The 19,510-nt window shown below is 43.0% G+C and overlaps 4 protein-coding genes across 5 annotated transcripts; 1 reads left to right on the top strand and 3 right to left on the bottom strand.

Moving 5' to 3' along the window:
- Nucleotides 1–234: 234 nt before the first annotated feature.
- Nucleotides 235–6,552, bottom strand: adat3 (adenosine deaminase tRNA specific 3). The gene is made up of 2 exons (XM_030759076.1): nucleotides 6,447–6,552; nucleotides 235–1,464 (listed from the first exon to the last, which is right to left on the bottom strand). Exons 1-2 carry the CDS (start codon nucleotides 6,456–6,458, stop codon nucleotides 427–429), a joined length of 1,050 nt encoding a protein of 349 aa, XP_030614936.1. The 5' UTR covers nucleotides 6,459–6,552; the 3' UTR covers nucleotides 235–426.
- On the bottom strand, nucleotides 3,301–6,552 carry alkbh6 (alkB homolog 6). The gene is made up of 2 exons (XM_030759078.1): nucleotides 6,447–6,552; nucleotides 3,301–4,303 (listed from the first exon to the last, which is right to left on the bottom strand). The coding sequence occupies exon 2, from the start codon at nucleotides 4,296–4,298 to the stop codon at nucleotides 3,594–3,596; it is 705 nt and encodes a 234-aa protein (XP_030614938.1). The 5' UTR covers nucleotides 4,299–4,303; nucleotides 6,447–6,552; the 3' UTR covers nucleotides 3,301–3,593.
- osgepl1 (O-sialoglycoprotein endopeptidase-like 1) lies at nucleotides 6,326–9,901 on the top strand. 2 transcript variants are annotated; one of them, XM_030759075.1, is made up of 8 exons: nucleotides 6,326–6,449; nucleotides 6,890–7,090; nucleotides 7,174–7,561; nucleotides 7,928–8,132; nucleotides 8,213–8,361; nucleotides 9,014–9,144; nucleotides 9,237–9,308; nucleotides 9,438–9,901. In XM_030759075.1, the coding sequence occupies exons 2-8, from the start codon at nucleotides 6,909–6,911 to the stop codon at nucleotides 9,520–9,522; spliced, it is 1,212 nt and encodes a 403-aa protein (XP_030614935.1). In that variant the 5' UTR covers nucleotides 6,326–6,449; nucleotides 6,890–6,908; the 3' UTR covers nucleotides 9,523–9,901. The 2 variants fall into 2 exon arrangements, with proteins under 2 accessions (XP_030614935.1, XP_030614934.1); XM_030759074.1 differs by lacking the exon at nucleotides 6,326–6,449 and adding an exon at nucleotides 6,726–6,765 and having other exon boundaries at nucleotides 9,438–9,900.
- Nucleotides 9,902–11,168: 1,267 nt separating this feature from the next.
- On the bottom strand, nucleotides 11,169–18,243 carry fkbp7 (FKBP prolyl isomerase 7). Its single transcript, XM_030758529.1, has 4 exons — nucleotides 18,014–18,243; nucleotides 17,625–17,776; nucleotides 14,193–14,320; nucleotides 11,169–12,218 (listed from the first exon to the last, which is right to left on the bottom strand). Exons 1-4 carry the CDS (start codon nucleotides 18,241–18,243, stop codon nucleotides 12,057–12,059), a joined length of 672 nt encoding a protein of 223 aa, XP_030614389.1. The 3' UTR covers nucleotides 11,169–12,056.
- Nucleotides 18,244–19,510: the final 1,267 nt, after the last annotated feature.

A 19,510-nucleotide genomic window follows, 5' to 3' on the forward strand; every position in this document is an offset into this window, starting at 1 on the left:
GTGGAGACAAACACGAACTCAGCAGTCACTGTTTTTCTGGGTTTAGATATCCTGTTTGATAATGAATGTCTTACTGGATCTTGGATACAAAGGAACAAATGAGCCTGTAGATGGAGAAGTTTGTTTTTGGTGTAATTAAAAAAAAAAAAAAATTTCACAGCCTTGTGACTGACAGGTCTGAACAATGAGCGTGTCAAGAACAAACCTCATTTCTGACTCGAGTAATGATCACAATTTAAAAACCAGACTGAATGTTTAATTTAATATGACCTGAAACTCATCAGAAACGTGTTTACAAAGGTCACAAACAAAAGGGAGACCAGGCCCGTCTTTCTACAGGACCAGGAGCCTTACTGCAACCAGAGGAGTTGCCCCCTACTGGTCATTTGAAAGAATGCAGGTTTGAAGGGGAATGAACAGCTGCACTTATTCTCCTCGGTCCTTTCTGATGTGGTCATCCACGCTGTGCAGATTCTCACACTCCCTGCTCAGAACTCCTCTGTACACCTCAAATCGATGGTTCAGATCTTTCCTAGCGTGGATTTTGAATTTTGTCCCCAGGGCCCCGTTGGCTGAAGCAACCCCATAGAAAACCCGACCAATCCGAGAGTGGACCAGCGCCATGGCACACATCACGCACGGTTCTCTGGTCACGTAAAGGTCATACCCGGTGCAGATGTATGGCTGAGAGCCAGCCTCTGTTTGAAGTGAGCTCGGGGAAGTGAACCTGCAGGCGGGGTAGCCGTCAAAACTATAAAACCCGCCGCCCTGACTCCGAGCTACCAGGTCGATGACGACCATGACTGCGTGATGAAGGGGGCGGTCGTGTCTGCAGTCGTGGCCCACGGCGATGATGCTCTCCGTCTTTGGGTCAACCACCGCGGCCCCGACGGCCTCCATCCCCACCTCCATCCCAGCTCTGGCAGCAGTCACGGCAGACGCCATGTAGGCCTGCATCCTCTCCTTCTGATGGCGGCTGAAGAGCTCTCCTCTCAGGGCAACCGTCACCTGCTTGTCTTCATGAAAGGAAGTGGGCCAGTGTTGGCTCGCCAGCTCAAACTGGGGTCGCGTCAAAGGGGGCCGTGCGGGAACCTTAACCACGAATGGCTCACCTAACCCGTTACAGTTTACTCCACCTGAGGGCAGCAGAGAGTCAACGCTGACCACCTTCCCGCGCGGCGCGTCGCTGACGAGGCACACGAGGACCTCGAGTGGGTGGGGCTTCTCCCTGCACGGCCGCACCCTCTTGACATGTTGAAGGCCGCTCAGCGGGTGGAAGGCGTTCAGCTCCCTGACGATCCGAGACGTCTCCTTCTTGTCGAGAATGGGCGCGGCGAATACCTCCACCAGCTCGACGTCCTGCGACTGCTCATCTGACAGCACGGGAAAGGCGACCCAGGAGTCGATGTCACATGGCGGGCCTTTCCAGCGCTTCATCGGCGGCTCCGATGTTGTGGTGCAGTCCTGTCAGCACACGAGAAAACCTTCAGTTACACCAGATACACATCCAACCTGGTTCACAGCGGGGACAGCTCTCCCAAAAATCACCTGTACAGCCTTCAGGGCTTTTTATCCATCTGTTCTGTTGACGTCACAAATATGACGCTCACTGTGGCAGTTCTTTCCATGAGTCACACCCTAGTTATAAATCTACAAACCCTGTTTTGATGTTTTACTGGCAGAAAAGTGCTCTAAATAAAGACTGTTATTGCTGTTCAGCCGTCCTCACATGCTGAACTCACGATAAACTGAACTTCATGTGGAAAATAAGCGGAATGGCCCTTCAAAGTTAAGGTGCGCACACTTCCCCCTGGTGGACAAACTATGCATGACACCATTTTCAAATTACTGAGTTTTTAATGCACTCTGCTTCCTGTTACTGACCAAGAAACACGCCTGTATGCACATGTGACAAATTAAAGGAAAAACCAGAACCCTTGACCCCTACAGTAAGAGGCCCACCACGAGCGACCAACCTCTGCTTCTGGCATTTATTTCTCATTAATATCTTTATTAAAACTATATCAACAATAAGTCATAAGAAAAGGAACAGGAGAGGGTTCCTCTTACACATACTCTGTTAGATCAGATCTTTTACAAAGAGTCCTCAAAACTTTAAAAACGTTTTTTCTGTTATTCGTTCCAGTGAAAGGTTGTGGAGGAGCACAGCTCTCTGAAGCTCCCAGCACAGCATCTCAGTCAGGTTGAGGTCTGGACTCTCAGCCACGGCAGCACCTTCATTACTTTCTTTTTCAGCCGTTCTGTTGGAAAGTTGCTGAGGTGCTTGGGGTCACTGTCCTGCTGATGACCCAGTTTGGTTCCTTAGTCGTCAGGCAGGTGGGCTCACATTTGACTCTAGAGCACTTTGGCATACAGAGCAGTTCATGGTCAACTCAGTGACTGCTAGGAGCTCAAATCTTCAGCCCTCCTCCAGCTGACAGATGCTCTGAGGCATTTGTGCTGATATGCTGAATTTCTTTTTCTCCAAACGTGCTGCTGTGCATTACAAACATCTCCACTTTGGTCTCGTCCATCCAAAGGACATCGTTCTGGAGGTCCTGTGGTTTGTTCAGGTGCTGCCATGTTCTTTTTAGAGAGGCAGCTTTCTCCTGCAACCCTTCCAAACACACCAGACTCGTTCAGTCTATTCTAATTGTACTGTCATGAACTTTAACCTTTAACATGCTAACTGAGACCTCCAGAGTCTGAGATGGAGCTCTTGGGTTTTTGCGGTTGTTACCCGAGAGCTGCACACTCTGACCTCGGGGTGAATTTGCTGGGATCTCTACCCCCGGGAGGATTGTGTCCTTGTGGTAATACACCTGAAAGCTCCAGACCAGCAAATCTTCTGCTTTCATAGAGGTGCTCACACCTCTATGAAACTGATGATCAGTTAATCGAGTGTATTTAACCAGCAGCACCAGGCTGCTTCTTACCCTCTGAATTACTGTGGAAGCAGTAAAGGTGTCCTTAGTTTTTCACACACACTGTTTCTTAATTTTGGCTCAGTTTTTGTTAAATAAATATTTTGCTGTTCATTTCAGGCTGTATTTAAATAATTTTAAGACCTGCTAAAAACCAGATGATTCTTATGTCCTGATATGTAAAACCTTAAAAATGAAAGACTACTTTATTTTTCACACGACTGACTTCTGAGCTCTCTGCAAACCCTGTTTTTAAAGATGCTGCTTAAATAAAGTTCGTTATTATTGTGGCTTAAGCTTGTTGGAGGTCTTTGTAAGTAAACCCACGAAACATACACAGCTTATAGAGTCATATTTATTTCATGAATCTGTCGCATAAACAAGCATCCGATGAATTCACAATAAATGACTCCATTTAGAGCGTCACAAACGCAGACAGCTGCTCCACCGTCTGACTGAAAAACTTAAAGACTCCATTGTGATCTCTGGTAATTTGTTCTGGTTATTTCTCACACAGAATCCTTTAAAATGTTCAATCTTTGAATCCAGAATTTGAATAATTTCCACGGTGCATCCAGGAAAACTTCAAAGCTCCACAGAAACACGTTTCCAGTACGGACTCGTCTGAACTCAAACTCCATGTGCTGGAGTGTCAGGTCCAGTCTTTCTTCACCTCCTCCCCAGCATCAGCTTCGTCTTGATGACTTTGGGCACGTGCCGTATGGTCAGGGACACCCTGGTGCCTCGGCTCAGCTCCTCGCCCGGCTGCGCCCCGGCGGCGGGCAGGTTCACCACCTTCTCGGTCAGCGTGTCCCGCTCGTGTCCCTGGATGCCGTGAAGGAGGCGCTGGTACATTTCGTCCTGCAGGATGAGGAGGCTCCGCGGCCTCACCAGCAGCGAGAACAGGAAACGGCTCTCCTCCGTCTGCGGCGTGGCGCCCTCTGTGCTGCTGAGCGGTGCGTAGAGGTCCAGCAGTGTGTGAGAGCCCAGGCTGATGGTGGTGACGGTGGGGTGGTACAGCGGGCCGTCCTCGTGGGGCATGATCCCTTCTCCTGGTTTATACTCGTTCACCAGCACGTGATTGGCTGTTTTCCCGCTGAACGCGCCCAGAGAGGAAATCTTCTCGCAGTAGGTCTGGAGCCAATCGGGAAGCCGCTCTCCCAGCATGCCTTTGGGGTGCGGTAACCCTCCCCAGTTCTGGAGCCTCCGACCCGACAGCTGAGTCCACTTAGTCTTAGGAGACCTGTAGACCTGCTGAAGGAGGTACGACTCCTCATCCTCGGATATGAAATCTGGGATGTAATACGCTGTGGGCGGAGCTTCGCTTATGACAAACCGCTTCAACTCCTCCAAAATACAAGCTGGGTGCTCCATGCCTCCTTAAGAAAGTTAACATGAAACTCATTAAAACCCAGAACAATAAAAACAAAATAATAAAGCAGCCTGTCTGTGGTTCAGTGCACCGAGCGTGATCAGTGATAACTGTAAATCATACTAAAACATCTGAAACATGCAGATTATCTAACAAGACAATAATAATAAATCACAGATGAGTTGGGAATTAAAAAAAACAAAAAACATTTATATTGGTATTAAAAAATATAACAATTATATTTAAAAAACTGAATAAAATGTATTAAAAATAAATTAGAAACTATTGTTGAAATATTCTGAGAGAAACTCTGAGATTAAAATAAAGCTGAATATTCTGAGATTAAAGCGTCTGAGAGAAAAAACATAAAGGTATGAAATATTTTTTTCTATTAAGAAAACCAATTTTTCATTTTGTAAAGATAGCAATAAATGAATAAATAACCACATCAAATTAAAAAAAGACATTATAAGTTTATAACTTGATGAAGTTAGGTTTACTAGAAATTTATAACTGATCCCTCTTGGACCTAAAAAATACAGATTTGGATGTTAGAAATGTAAAAGTTTGTCTGAGATTAAAGTGGTTAAAGACAGTAAAAAAAACAAAAAAAAACACCAAAATACTCATCACAATTTTAAAGTCACAAATTTACACAGGGTTTTTTTTTGATGATTTTTTCTTATATTTTTTGTCTCACAAATGTGTAACTTATGAGGAAATTCTGACATTTTTTTCTGAAATAGCTCCGACCTCTCTGGCCTCAAAATCATTATTATTGTTGTTTATCTATTATTTACTTTCCAGCCAAAACTGAAACACGACTGTAAATTTACAAAATGAAAGTCACAAATCTTTGAGAAGGTCTCTGAGAAGACTGCCTCACAACAGACTCACAAATCTATGAGAAAAAAAGGATTTTTTTTTTCTGATAAATCGGTGACTTTTATCTCAGAGAATTTCTGAACTTTTCCTGAAACATTTCCAACTTTATATTCTCAAATAAATTTGACTGAGACTGTGAGATTCACATTTTGGCAAAATAACAAATTTACAGAAAAAAAAGGAACAGATTTTCTCCTCTAAACTTTATGACTTTGTCATCATTGGGATTTTTTTTTTAGATTTAGACATACTTGAAAATTCAGATTTATATGCATAAACTAAAAACGAGATTAAAGTTGCAAACTTACAGAGTAAAAAGGGAAACTTCTTTGACATATAACTGATACATTTACTACACGCAATTAATTCATCAGAAAGTGGAAAAATGTTCAGAATATTTTCTGATAAATTTGTGACTCAGAATTTCTGTTGTTTTTTTTCTCTAAAATGTGACTCCATGACCTCTGAGTTTCTTTCCATGAATTCAGAAAAGCCAGATTAACGTGGGGGGAACTGTATGCGAGTAATCTGAGATGATAAAGTCACACATTTACAATTAAAAAAAGACAATTTAAAAATAATATAAAATCTCAAGTCTCAATAAAATATCAAATTTCAAGAAATCTCCAAACATTTATGACTTTTTAATTTCAGAGAATTTCAGTTCTGCTGCAAACATGAATTATGCTCATTATGATTTTTGTTCTGCGCTTAAAAACAGAAAAATCTGAGAAAAACGAGAAACAGGACCACGATGCTCCCTTTGCTGTCGTGGGTCACGTGAGCTCCGGTGTGGTAAAAACGTTTTTCTTTACATCCGAACGAGATGTTTTTTGTTTGTTTGTTTTTTGATCAGCAAACACCAACATAACGAAGCTTTAAACGGAAGTCTTTTTGTGTGTGATGACTCGTTATGTTGATACCTAAAGTCGCTGCTGTCAAAGTTAATGACACCGTGAAGTAAATACAGATACTAGTTTTACTTTAGTTAAATAAATTCATATCAATATTCTGCCTTTAAAAAAAAAGAAAAGAAATTCTACGTTCCCACAAATATCAAGAAACGCTTCGATTTTCATTTTTGTTGGTGAATTATTTACTATCAAACAAAACCACGACATTCTGTGTGGCTGTGAAGGCAACACGGCTTACTACACGGAAACGGCCGATTTCAAAATAATTCGGGTTTTAAAGGCTCTGCGACGCCTGCAGGGACTTTAAAACGACACATTCAGGCTGCGAACATACAGGAGAACCTGGTTTACCTGGTCAGACATAAATACTCGGATGAAAAGTCCGTTTCTTCACGTATAAACCCAGCAGCTCGTCTTCATAACGTGCCTGTGCACCCAAATAAAATGCCCGGAAGAGAAAGAAGCATCGATTTCTTTTTAGACCCATGCCTTATTTTTTTTTTCTAATTACCTTTCAAATTATAGACTTTCTGAAAAGGTTTTCAATATCATTAATGACAAATTGGCTGAGCCAATTTTTTGTTGTTAGTTTTGTGTCTTTAGTCACGGAATTTGTGGTGGTCGGAATTATTTACATGTAACACAGCGAGAGGAAGCAGGACACGTTTATGTGGGCACGACCAAATTTTAGTATATATTCTGATATCTAAGGACGTATTCGTGACTGTTTTTAATTATTCTGTCAGTTTAAACTCTACAGGAACCGATGAGGTTTTACCTGTTTGTCGTCACAGGTGGGACAGGTGCAGGAAGATGTTCCTCAGGAAGGCTCTGAGGCTGTTCCAGCGAGGACACACACAGTGTCCCACCGCTTCCTGCTCCAGGCTGGTTCTGGGCATCGAGACGAGCTGTGATGATACTGGAGCTGCTGTGCTGGATGAGACTGGCGCCATACTGGGAGAGTCTCTGCATTCACAGAAGCAGGTGCATCTCAGGTAGGTGTCAGAGGTCAAGGTCACTCCTATAGACACATAGGAGGTTTCTGAATTTGTAACCTGACAGACAATCAAACCTGCAGGACCGGTGGCATCATCCCCACCGTGGCCCAGCAGCTGCACAGGGAGAACATAGAGCGGGTGGTCCGGGAGGCTTTGGAGAGGAGCGGCGTGACCCCGGGCCAGCTGTCCACCGTCGCCACCACGGTGAAGCCAGGTTTGGCCCTGAGCCTGGGCGTCGGGCTCGAGTTCAGTCGGCGGTTTGTGAGGCGACACAACAAGCCATTCATCCCCATCCACCACATGGAGGCCCACGCTCTGACTGTGAGGATGCTCCAGCCCATCAGCTTCCCCTTCCTGGTGCTGCTCGTGTCTGGAGGCCACGCGCTTCTCGCTGTGGCTCGGGGAGTCGATGACTTCCTGCTATTGGGCCACACGCTGGATGAGGCTCCGGGGGATACCCTGGATAAAGTGAGACCTTGATGCTACCATCCAACTTCGCTTCCTGATTATTAAATTCATAACTAATTTAAATGACATAGAATAGAACAGAATGTATGGAATTAATTTCCTGCCAAAGGGTTGAACACAAAGAAAACATGCTGCACACACACAAAACATATTTTACAAACTGTCCTCGAATACAAAACAATTCCACTCCTTCGCAGTAAGTTTCTGCCAAAAAATCACGTGATACCTTAGTTGGCATTACCCCCCCCCCCCCCCCCCCCCTCCACACACACACACACACACACACACACACACACACCCCAACAGCAGGGGGGAAAATAAAACTAAGGAGCACATGAAAGGAACCTCTCTTTTGTGAACCTGCAGGTGGCGAGACGTTTGTGCCTCGTCAAACACCCGCAGTGCTCCTCACTGAGCGGAGGACAGGCCATAGAGCTGCTCGCTAAGGATGGCGACAGGTCGAAGTTCCCTTTCAGGACGCCGATGGGACAAACGCATGACTGCTGCTTTTCTTTCGCTGGACTCAGAAATCAGATTACAATGACAATAATGAAAAAGGAGGCGGAGGAAGGTATGAGCGCATTTTGTCCTGTAACCTCTGTAGCAGCGATGCAGCTCTGACCTTTGGATTCTCCTTCCCTCCCTCTGTAGGTGTGGAGGAGGGGACGCTGCTGAAATGTGTGAATGATATTGCAGCTGCCGCTCAGCACACCGTCGCCTCTCACCTGGCAAAGCGCACACACCGTGCCATCCTGTTCTGTAAGGTGAACGGCCTGCTGCCGTTAAACAGTCCCACCTTGGTGAGTGCATCTCAATGTAGGATTATTTTGAACTGTGAATCATGCAAAGCTGCTCTAGTAGAGTCCAAAAATAAAAAGGTCAGTTTATGAACACTCAGTTTGAGGCAGTTTTTTTCTATTATTGGATCTGTTTGATGTCACCCAGAGGAGAAATCCCTAATATGGTCAAGTCAGATACAGAAGCACCACCCACTTTCCCCTTAATCCAATCAGAAGAAAGCCAACTGAGTGGCTGCATCAAGGCCCAGAATCAGATAAAGGAGGATTATTCTGAGCTGGAACTCATGCAGAGCTACTCTGAGCCCAAGAATACAAACTCTGACTTTGGAAATGATTTTTTTTTTTTAACCAAATTAGATTCCCTGCAGGATTTGTTTCTTGTTGGGAAACAACCCTAAATGCTTTTTATTAAAGCCTTTTTTTAAAAAATTATACTAATTTACACACTTCATAGAGTGTTAATAAATGCTCTGTTATAAGATGCTATAAAAGCTTTTTTTTTCTGCCCCTGGAAATTCTTCTACCACCAGATTTCTTCCATAGATTGGATGGATGGATGGATTTAATGAACATGGCTCTTTTTGCTGCTTTCCTGTAATGCGTTGAATATAGAATAACACCAGTCCTTTGCTTTAAATTGATGTATATTTAGGTGCTGTCTGGAGGAGTTGCGAGCAACCAGTATATCCGAAAGGCTTTGACAATCATTGCGGAGACGACCGGACTGCGTCTGCTCTGTCCTCCAGCAAAGCTCTGCACCGACAACGGAGTGATGATTGCATGGTGCGTTTACTGTCCAGTCAGCCCATCAGATTTAATTTTCTTATATTAATAGGATCCTGGCTCACGTGAGGCAAATATTTTCTTTAAACTAGGAACGGTGTAGAGCGGCTGCGGGAAGGAAAAGGGATCCTGCCTCCAGATGTTGATGTTTGCTACGAGCCAAAGTCAGTCCACGCTGAACAGCTGAGGTTTCTTTAAAGATTTTATTTGAAGTTTTCTTTCTCAAACGTTTTCGTGTCTTTTTTTCTTTCCTCTGGTTAAATCAACATCGGCTCATTGATGCCGCGCTGCAGGGCGCCGCTGGGCGTTGACATCACAGCGGAGGTGAAGGCCGCCGCGATCAGGCTGCCGCCCATCAAGATGAAGATCCCCAGCTGATAAAGTCACATCACTGCTGTGATTTTCCAAAGCAGAGTATTAACTGTGTTTATGTAACAGTATTGTATGTAACAAGAATGTTACACGTATTTATTAATACATTTTTTTCTCTTGCATCTGTTCTGAAACTGGATTTGTGTTCACATTTTTATCTTTTTACTTTTTAATTGTTTTCAAGTTTATTTATATAGACTTCTCAATAGTTAGATATTTTGTGCCATGTTAATTTCTCTAGTGAGTTATTTATTCAGGATTTTGGCACTCTCAGTCCTACGTATAAAAGAGGCTGAATGCAGATCTCTCCGTTGTTTCCCCTTTTTGGTAAAACACTCCCAGATCTGAGGATCCAAACATCAATAAAAAGCTGACACAGTGTCCTGCACACACATGAACACAGATGGGACCACACAGAGACAAATAAACCTAATCTGTGAGCTGCAGATCCAGAGGGAGCTGGGATGCTCGCAGTTGTTTGTGTTCCTGTGTGAAATGACTTTTTTGCACAGCTCACTGCAGGACATTATGCAGTCCTGTGTTTCTCCTGCAAGTTGAATCAAAGTTAAGACAAACTTGAAGAAATAAAACCCTTTAAATGGGCGCTGCAGGTATTCTAACTTTTTAGACTGAAATCAGCGATCCCAGCACCTCTCTCACCTTTACTTCCTGCCTGCTTTCTAAAGGAAAATAAATCCACCCTAAACCTGTTTTTAACAGCAGCTAGAAGCGAGGCCTGTTCTACGAAGCAGGTTTAACTCGGGTTCAAGGTTAAGCTTTCCACTTTACTTCTAACATGGGTACATTGCCATAGTAATCTCTGCTGCAGGTATGAAAACATCCCCTGACCAATCAGTTCTCTGGAAACCTGTCGCCATTCCTGGAAGGTCCCTAAGGCTTGTGTGCAAAGAGCAGGAGAGTCTAAAGGTTTCATCTTTGAATTCTTGGAAATTTGTCACACGCCTTTCTTCCTGTTTGCTGCAAAGAATTTTAAGTCAATTCTTGTTATGTAAGTTTAAAGATAAGTGATAAAACAGCAGCTAGGCCATGCACTTGCAGAGCCTAAAGACATTTTTTAAAAATATTTATTCTTTGCTTGCTCTCAGAAGATTAAACAATGGAGGTTGCAGCTGAAACTGTCCTGTGATGAAAATAACTGTTAATTTACAGGAATAATTCTGTTTTAGACCCTCAATGCTCCGTCTTAATCAAAGAGCTCTGATACAGAGAAGCCTAAATTACACAGTCTGCATTTATAAAGCACTTTCTCATTTCCTCTCACACTCTGCTGTGTGATTTCTGCTCATGCCAGAAATGGGAGAATTTACCGCAAGAAACCTTCAGTGATTGACAGATGCAGCTCACAGATTTTTCTTCCTCAGCCCAAAACTTCAGTTAGAAACCACAGACTGTATAAAAGACAGATGGAGCTTCCAGGTCTGAAAGTGCCTTAAACCTGCTTTCTTTTCAACGGCCACCAGGGGGCGATACCTGCAGTTGCACAAACACTTTGGCCCTGTAGACGTCCTGGCCAAAAGTTTTGGAAGTGGAACAAATTTTCTGTTTCATTCACTTTGCTGCTTCAGTTTTTGCTTGTTTCTCACAAAGAACAATCATATGCCTTTTTTCAGTTTCAAAGATTTTTATTAGCAAATAAATCACATTTATGCAAAGAGTCATAAATGTTGCACTGTTGACCTTTTTTCTTCTTCATGACTCCAGTTCTCCATGACGTGGTGGAGATCAGTTTCTGGGCCAGATCCCGATGGATGGAGATCCATTCCTGCCTTTTCAGAGCTCCATGTTGATCACAGTTTGTGGGCTTTTGCTGGTCCACCTGCTTATTAAGGACTAACCATAGATTCTGGATCAGATTCTGATCTGTGATGTTTCCTGACCACTGGTCCAAAATGTCAATCTGATGACCTCTGAGCCACTTAGTCATCACTTTTACCCTGTGACCTGATGCTCCATCAGGGTGGAAAATGCACAGACTGTCACCAAACTGCTCCTGGATGGTTGGAAGAAGCTGGTCTTTCAGGCTGTTTTCAGTATGGTCAGTCTTTAAAAAGCGGGTGGGCCAGCAGAAGCAACTTCAGAGTAGCTATCTTTTACACTGCCTAAGCTGGAAACTCAAACAATGGGCTCTCAGACTCAGAACTGGATCCACGTCAGCGGAAAAGAGGTTACTGAGACAGTCGCTGGCACATGATTTCCATAGCAAACATTTTCCAGATCATTAGCAAAATAAAACAGATACGAAACGACCACTGAAGAGGAAGAAAGGCTCTCACACGCTCGCTTCTGCAGGCTCAAACGTGCATGTTCAAAAAGTTTTGTGGGAAAAACAGGAAACTCCCAGATGAAGAAGAAGTGGTTGATGGTTAGTGACTGAAAAATATGTGTGTGTGTGTGTGTGTGTGTGTGTGTGTGTGTGTGTGTGTGTGTGTGTGTGTGTGTGTGTGTGTGTGTGTGTGTGTTCCCTTTAGTTTCCTCTCTACATAACACACAAACTAAACAAAAAAGAAGAATAAAAAATGTTAGAGCTCATCGTGGTGATAAATGTTGTACTCCGTCGCGCTGATCACGCCGTCTCTGTCGCCATCGTTCTTGTAGAAGATATCATCCATTATCTTCTCGTAGAAAGGGTCGTCGCGCGGCTTCCCCCCTTTTTCGTACTCCAGCTTCAAATATTCTTTCACCTGGAAACAGAGGACCACAGTTTCATAACGCCGTGCTGACATAAGAAGCCGCCTGCTGTGCGCGACAGCAAATGTATCACACACATACAGAATATCACATGCTATCTACAGAAAGCGGGGCAGTTGGTTCTGCTATCTTCTTTCAGTATTACCAGTCCAGATAGCACATTAGCTTTTTGGTATTGCAGTTAATAATTTAAAGATAAAACTGATTCTAGCCTCAGATAATGAGCTCATAAAAATGCAGCCTTCACTCTTTATGAGACGCCTGCACGTGAAACAGTGGAAACATGTGATAAACATGTGGGGTACACAATCTCTGCTGAGCCTGGTGAAAACAGGTCAAAGGTGCTGGCCCGCTGTGGTGGAAAATACTTTTTAAAGGGAATAATCTGAGAAATGTGTTGGTGCACGGGCTGGTTTACTGATGATCAGATGGTTTGGGCTAATTTAACTTTTAAACGATCAGCTTCTGCCAGCAGAAGTAAAGCCACGGGTTTATTTTAAGGAAACACTTTCTGTTCCAGAGTCACATGATAAGCCTGAGCTCGTGTCTGTATGAAGCTACAGCCTGAAGGAGATCAGCTCATTGTAATTTAAAGGGACATTTCACCAATCAAATATACATTTATTCTGAAATGGAGGTTTATTCCTCTGCATGGACTGTTTTGGTGAGAGCACTCGGTTTTAAAGGTATCAGCTGTAGAGACATCTGTCTTCTCTTGAATACCCACTGGCCACTTCATTGGGTACACATTTAACTGCTCATTAATACATATATCTGGTCTATCATAATTGCATTTAAGCATGTAGATGTTCAAACTGAGCATCAGAATGGGGAAGAAAGGAGATTAAAGTTACTGTGACCATGGCATGGTTGATGGTCTGAGTATTTCAGAAACTGCTGATCTGCTGGGATTTCCCCACGCAGCCATCTGTGGGGTTTCCAGAGAAGGTTCAAAAAGGAGAAACTACCCGGTGAGCGGCAGTTCGTGTTGCCTTGTTGATGTCAAAGGCCAGATTACTTCAAACTGATAGGAACGCAGCAGTAACTCAAATAACTGGTTACAACCAAGATATGCAGAAGAGCATCTCTGCACATACAACACATCATGTAGCAGAAGGTCTACAGCAGCAGAAGGTCACACCGGGTGCCACTCCTGTCAGCTAAGAAGAGGAAGCTGAGTGTGATGGTGTTGGGAATATTTTACTGGCACACTTTGGGCCCCTTAGTACCAGCCAAGCACCATTTAAACACCACGGCCTACATGAGTATCGTTGCTGACCATGTCCACCCCATTATGACCAGTGCACCCATCTCCTGATGGCTGCTTCCAGGAGGATAACGCTCCATGTCACAAAACTCAAATCGTCTCAAACAGGTTTCTTGAACATGACGATGAGTTCACCATGCTCAAATGGCCTCCACAGTCACCAGATCTCAGTTGTGTGAGAAAAAAAGACTAAAATAAGCCCATTTTCTGCAGTGCTGGATCCTGTTTTGTTACATAATCATGTGGTTTGTTGTTTCAGTTTCATGATAGAAATGACTGAGAAACAAATCTGTTGGAAGGTCTTTTCCACGCATGTAAAAATTGCACACAAACAGACACATGGGGCAGATGCTCATTTTTACCTCCTAATAACCCTGATTATAAGTCTAAAAGAAGCCCGTTCTGCTGGAGCTTTCTTCCTGTCAAAAAGGAGTTCTTCCCTCCTATTATCGCCAAATGCTGCTTATCGGTTTTTTAAGTGATGACGACCCTGTTTCAGCCTAAGCATCGCCTGCGTTTGATGAGGTTGCAGTTGTTTTTTTCTTTTCACTTTCCTATTCAGCTGATTAGGAACTAAAGACCTGAAAATGATGAATGATGTCAGACTGAACAAGTGGATATGGGATTGTCCCTCTACAATATAAATCCTGAGCTGTATCCTTGATTTCATGGCAATTACTGGCTCGTAAAATAAAGTTACCTCTGCCTTTGAGAGGCTTCTGTCTTTATTGAGGTCCATCTTTCCAAAAGCCGCCATGGTGCGTGGCCCCATGGACACAGAGAAGACCTCCACCTCAAAGATCACAGTGGCATTCGGAGGTACTGGACCTGTTTCAGGAGAGGGAAAAAAAACCCACATGATTTAAATACAGCATTCATTCATGATGATTCAGAATCTCTGAAGATTGTTTTCATGCTCAGGGGGAACATGAAAACAATCTTCATGTTCAGGGGAAGCTTGAATATAGCCCAGAAACGTTTCATTCAGATACTGATTTCAGACTTTGTGTTGACCTCAAGGAAACAGCAGCAAACCACACAGAAGCATTAATCACCGGGTCACATGGTAGTGGTTTGGTTTCGCCAATTTGCCTGCGTGTCTTCCCTGTATCTTTCCCCCATTTCCTGTCTCCCTCCACCGCTGATAAAAGCCACAAAAAAAAAAATGTGATAAGTACCAAAAATATGTATTTATTTCAGGTAAAAGCTGATTTATTTCAACAGCCCACTGTTTCTGTTAACTGTTTTATGTATTATAAAAAACTATAAAGAGATTTAAACAATGAATTAAGAACCAACCAACTTTCACAGAAGCCATTTTTATTTATTTATTTTTATTTTATTTAATATATTTTTATCATCAGACTTGTTTGTATTTTTTTTGACCCATTAAAAAAATCATCGATAATTACGCAACCAAACCATATTACACGAATCAAGCAGCAAACATCGGGGCAAAGAAATGATGAAAGAGGCTGAAGTGGGAGTCTCCATAGGCTCCCATATTAAAATGTCCAACTTTGCAGCAGAAATAAACATGTTTACAGCCTGATACAAAATCCGTTTTGGTCTCTGTAACTAATTACCCCTTAGTAACAACTGTGCTGTCACGGTCCGGCGTCCTTTTGACCCCGTGTTTTGTTTTTCCTTTGTTTTGTCTGTTCTGGGTTTCTTTTGTTGTGGGGTTTGGTTACGTTTTGATTTTCTAGTTCCTTGTGTTCTAGGTGTTCTGTGTCAGGTCTGCGTCTGTGTTCCCTCATCTCACTTCCTGTTTTATTTTGATAGTCATCTGGTCCCTGTCTGTTGTGTTCAGTTTTGCTTCCCCCTGTATTGTCAATGTAATGATGTTCAGCTGTGCCCCTCAGCTGTTTCCACTCCCCTCATTATCCCCTGTTGTATTTAAGTCCTGTGTTTCCTCTGCTTGTTGTTGCAATGTGGGTTTTTGTCTTGGTGGTGTGTTTGTGGTGCCGTGCCTCGGCTTGTTTTTGGATTATGCTCTTGGCCTAACTCCCAAGTGGATTTTTGTTATTCCTTTTGTTCTTTAATAAATACCTTTTTATGTTACATCTGTTTTTGGAGTCTTGCATTTGGCTCCATCTCTGCCTGTCACACCGCCCACCATGACACATACAACATTACAATCTGTTACAGAAGACATGATGTTAATGTGAATAAGGCGGGACCCAGTATTGAACCGTGGGGAACTCCATTTGCAAATGCAGCATGGTAACTTCAAGGACAAGAGGTCCTGAAACCATTTACAACAATGAAAATCAAAACTACCATCACATACCCTCTGTTCTCACCCACTAAATTATGTTAAAGCTATAAGTTTGCATTATTAGAGGCGTGGCCTTTAATAATATTAATTTGATAAATAATATGACTCATTCTGTGGTACAGACCTCCTCCTTCAATTTTGGTGAGTGAAACTATTATTTCATCCGTCTGTTTAGTGTGAAAAATTGAACTACTAAAGGACCACTAATCAAAAGGCAGCTGATGCACCATGAAACAGTCCATTTTCCAAGCAAAGTATGTGCAGTTTACAGAGGGCTGTAGTTCTGCTGCTGCCTCTCTGGTACTAAAAAAAAAAAAAAAATCCACTGGCCCTCCCTGGGCCATGCTCGTCCTAAAATTGCCAACCTACTCAAATAACCCACAATATAGTAAATGATGACTAATTAAAATTAATGCAACAACCAAAAGAAAATATGATAAATAAAAGTAAATGACCAGAAACATAAAAATATATTTGAACGTAATTAAACTTTCAACATGTTGCAGTTAGGAATAAGCTAATAAACAGCTTCTACACTCTTACTGGTAGCATTAATCAGCAGGTATCTGTGTCTGTGTGTTACACACATACAGGTTTGGTCCGGTCACTTCTGGCTCTAAAAACCCAACATAGTGGCTAAATTTGAGGATTAAAATGCAGCGTCCAAAGTTACTGGGTGAAGTGATGGTGGCTATGTCCATCTTTTATATACAGTCTTTAGCATTTCAGAGTCTCTGTGTGACTCATAACATTTTGGGGTTATATTTAATCAGAAATATTGTTTGCTTCCAACATCTTCAGCATTGTTTTTAGTTTTGCTCACAAATAACTTTTTTGATTACAGACCTTTTATGCTTTACTGCCTAACAAAGACTTAAAAAATACAGTCACTGGTTAAAATAAAATAAAGTTTAATAAAGTCATTGGTTTCAACACATTAATCCAGTGAGAGGAGAGAATATTAGATTACCATGCAGTTAATGTTAATGTTATTCAGCTGTACACAGAGACGAATCAGTGAAGCTGTGTTTCAGCCTCTGCGGTTAATTATAAAGCAAAGTGATGCAGAGGTGACTAAAACATGCAGGCTCAGCAGAAAAACTATTTCCTTCATACCAAAGGGTGAAATGCAACACCCCAGGGTGAACACTACCACCACCACCACCCATGATCACCAGGGAGGACTGTAGTTCCACTGTTAATTCCCCAGAACATGCAAAGAAGAAATGAAGAGCAGACCTTTAAACCTCTGTGCATGCTTACAGGACATGCCATGTGGAGAGGAGGAGCAAACACTGCGAGGGATGTGGTGTCCCTTCAGCTAAAGCACTGCAAAAAAAGACAAGACAGCATGAAGGCAGATCTGTAACACTCAGCTAATATCATAGAAAAGAGAGGTGATGCAACACAGCTACAGTGAGTAACGAATAACAAACAGAGTGATGTGTTCCTGATGCTGCTTGCTGCTCTGAATCCACTGAAGCTCTGACATGCTTTCATTTCACTAAAACAGAGCCAACCTGCAGAGATCTGAAGCTCAAGGGCACTCCACATTTTTAGACAATTTGTACTTGGTAAAAAGTTTCTGTGGGTCCTTACAGTCACTTCTTAATGGAGTATCTGACCCAACAGAGGTATACAGGCAGAGAATAAACTAGGACTGAGAACTGAGCCCTGGGGAACACCATAAAATGACCGGATAGAAGTAACTGAGGCTGCTGATAACCTGTTACGGCCTAACCTCGAGTATAACTGAAGGCTTTTTGTTAGTGATGAAAACCTTAAAATCACATCACCATCCCTGAGGGAAATATATAATCCTCAAACCTACCACCTCCTGCATGCTCTTACCTTTCCCCTTCTCTCCAAACGCCAGGGCTGATGGGACGGTGATTTTTCGTTTTTCTCCCGGACACATATCCATCATCCCAATATCCAGGCCCTTGATGACTTGTCCCACACCCAGCACGAACCACTGAGGGTGTCCGTCTTTCTCTGTTCGACTGAAACAGAAATAAACGCAGAGCCAAACAGCAACATCAGCATCCTTGGAAGAAATCTGACCACATATGGACTTTTATTTTGTTTGCTCTGAGCACATAATGAGGGATGAGAAGAATGGGTGGTGTCCAAACCTTTTTCACATGAACACACTTAAAGGGGAAATAGAGCTTTAGCATTTTAAACACACACATTAGAGAAGCCTTTAGGATTAAGCATGAGGATGACAGAGCACCGACCTGCAGTAAAACTGGGAACCATCTTTGGCGAGGTACCCATCGTAGTGAGCGTTGATCAGATCTCCTCTCTTGCTCCTCTGGCTGCACTCCTCGGGCTTAAATAAAACTTCAGTCTTCACCTCTCCTTCCAGCTCCTCTTCGGCCGCCCAGACGGACCGCAGGCTGAGCCCTGCAAACACAAACAGGTACAGTGTGTAGCTCAGTAACCTCCACATCACTCCGCTGTGCATTCGTGGCAACTTTTAAAGGTGACGTTTGAACACCGAGGAGGACGTAGGGGAGAAAAGGTCTGCGCCACCCTGAGCTCAGACTGCCAGGGGGTCGTTCTGACGCCTCCTTCGTTCTGACGCCTCCTTCACGGGATTGGAGAAACTGCGCATGCTTTTCCTGACAGACAATACAGAGGGCAGCAGTGCTTCATGCCGCAGGTACTGCGCTGCAGAATAAATATGTAAATGAAAAACCGAAACGCTGTTAAATCTAAATCAGAAATCTAAAATGAAACCTGCATGCTGTTGAATAAAACTAAGAAGGATGACAGATTTTATACATTGTACAAACAACCAAACAAATAAATAAACGAATGACTATCCATCTGTATTTGTGTGTTGCACTACGGACTCATTCATATCCCTGTATTCTGTTTTATGTTTTGTTTTCTTTGTTTCTGGAGCACTAAGCCCCTGAACACCTTAGTATAGTCTGTATTGTTAGTATAGTTTATATAATTTATACCTCCATTGTTTGGATTCCATTTATTGTGCATATCTATCTATCTATCTATCTATCTATCTATCTATCTATCTATCTATCTATCTATCTATCTATCTATCTGTCTGTCTGTCTGTCTGTCTGTCTGTCTGTCTGTCTGTCTGTCTGTCGATCGATCGATCGATCGATCGATCGATCCAAAAGCTCTGGGTGTGAATCCACCTTGCCCCGGGCCTTTCTGTGTGGAGTTTGCATGTTCTCCCCATGTTTGCGTGGGTTTTCTTTGAATATTCTGGTTTCCTCCCACACTCCAAACACATGCAGTTAGTGGGGTTAGGTTAACTGGTGACTCTAAATTGCCCATAGGTGTGAATGTGAGTGTGAATAGTTGACAGCTGGGACAGGCTCCTATCACAGCATCCTTCTCTGCATTTCCTCCTTCACTGCAGCCACTGTGGTCTTCTTCTTTTCCTCCTGCCTGGGAGCTTCATCTTCAGCATCCTTTGTCCGGTATATCCACTGTCCCTCCTCTGCACATGTCCAAACCATCTCAGCCTCACCTCTCTAACTTTTTGTCCATCTCCATACCTCCACAGGTATCTCATCTGGACCAACCCATCTTCCCATCTTCTTTATAGCTGCCCTCACTTCCTCCTTACTAATCCATCTACATTTCTGATTCAGAAACTGTCCTCCCTCCTCGTCTCTCATTTTCTTCATTCATTAAGTCTGTTGATCAAAATCATATTTCATCAAGTGATCCTGTTTTTTCTTTATGCATTTACT

The sequence above is a fragment of the Archocentrus centrarchus genome, chromosome 21 (genome assembly GCF_007364275.1).
Source record: "Archocentrus centrarchus isolate MPI-CPG fArcCen1 chromosome 21, fArcCen1, whole genome shotgun sequence".
NCBI classification, from domain to species: domain Eukaryota; kingdom Metazoa; phylum Chordata; class Actinopteri; order Cichliformes; family Cichlidae; genus Archocentrus; species Archocentrus centrarchus.

What these genes read in the sequence shown, in the direction of transcription:
- alkbh6 (XM_030759078.1), bottom strand. Translation starts at nt 4,298, where the DNA reads ATGGAGCACCCAGCTTGTATTTTGGAGGAGTTGAAGCGGTTTGTCATA.
- osgepl1 (XM_030759074.1), top strand. An exon ending in CGTTAAACAGTCCCACCTTG is followed by an intron (nt 8,362 to 9,013) that starts GTGAGTGCATCT and finishes ATGTATATTTAG; the next exon opens with GTGCTGTCTGGAGGAGTTGC. An exon ending in GATGTTTGCTACGAGCCAAA is followed by an intron (nt 9,309 to 9,437) that starts GTCAGTCCACGC and finishes GCCGCGCTGCAG; the next exon opens with GGCGCCGCTGGGCGTTGACA.
- fkbp7 (XM_030758529.1), bottom strand. Translation starts at nt 18,243, where the DNA reads ATGCACAGCGGAGTGATGTGGAGGTTACTGAGCTACACACTGTACCTG. An exon ending in GTTTGGAGAGAAGGGGAAAG is followed by an intron (nt 14,321 to 17,624) that starts GTAAGAGCATGC and finishes CTCCTGAAACAG; the next exon opens with GTCCAGTACCTCCGAATGCC. An exon ending in GAAGCCTCTCAAAGGCAGAG is followed by an intron (nt 12,219 to 14,192) that starts GTAACTTTATTT and finishes CTCTGTTTCCAG; the next exon opens with GTGAAAGAATATTTGAAGCT.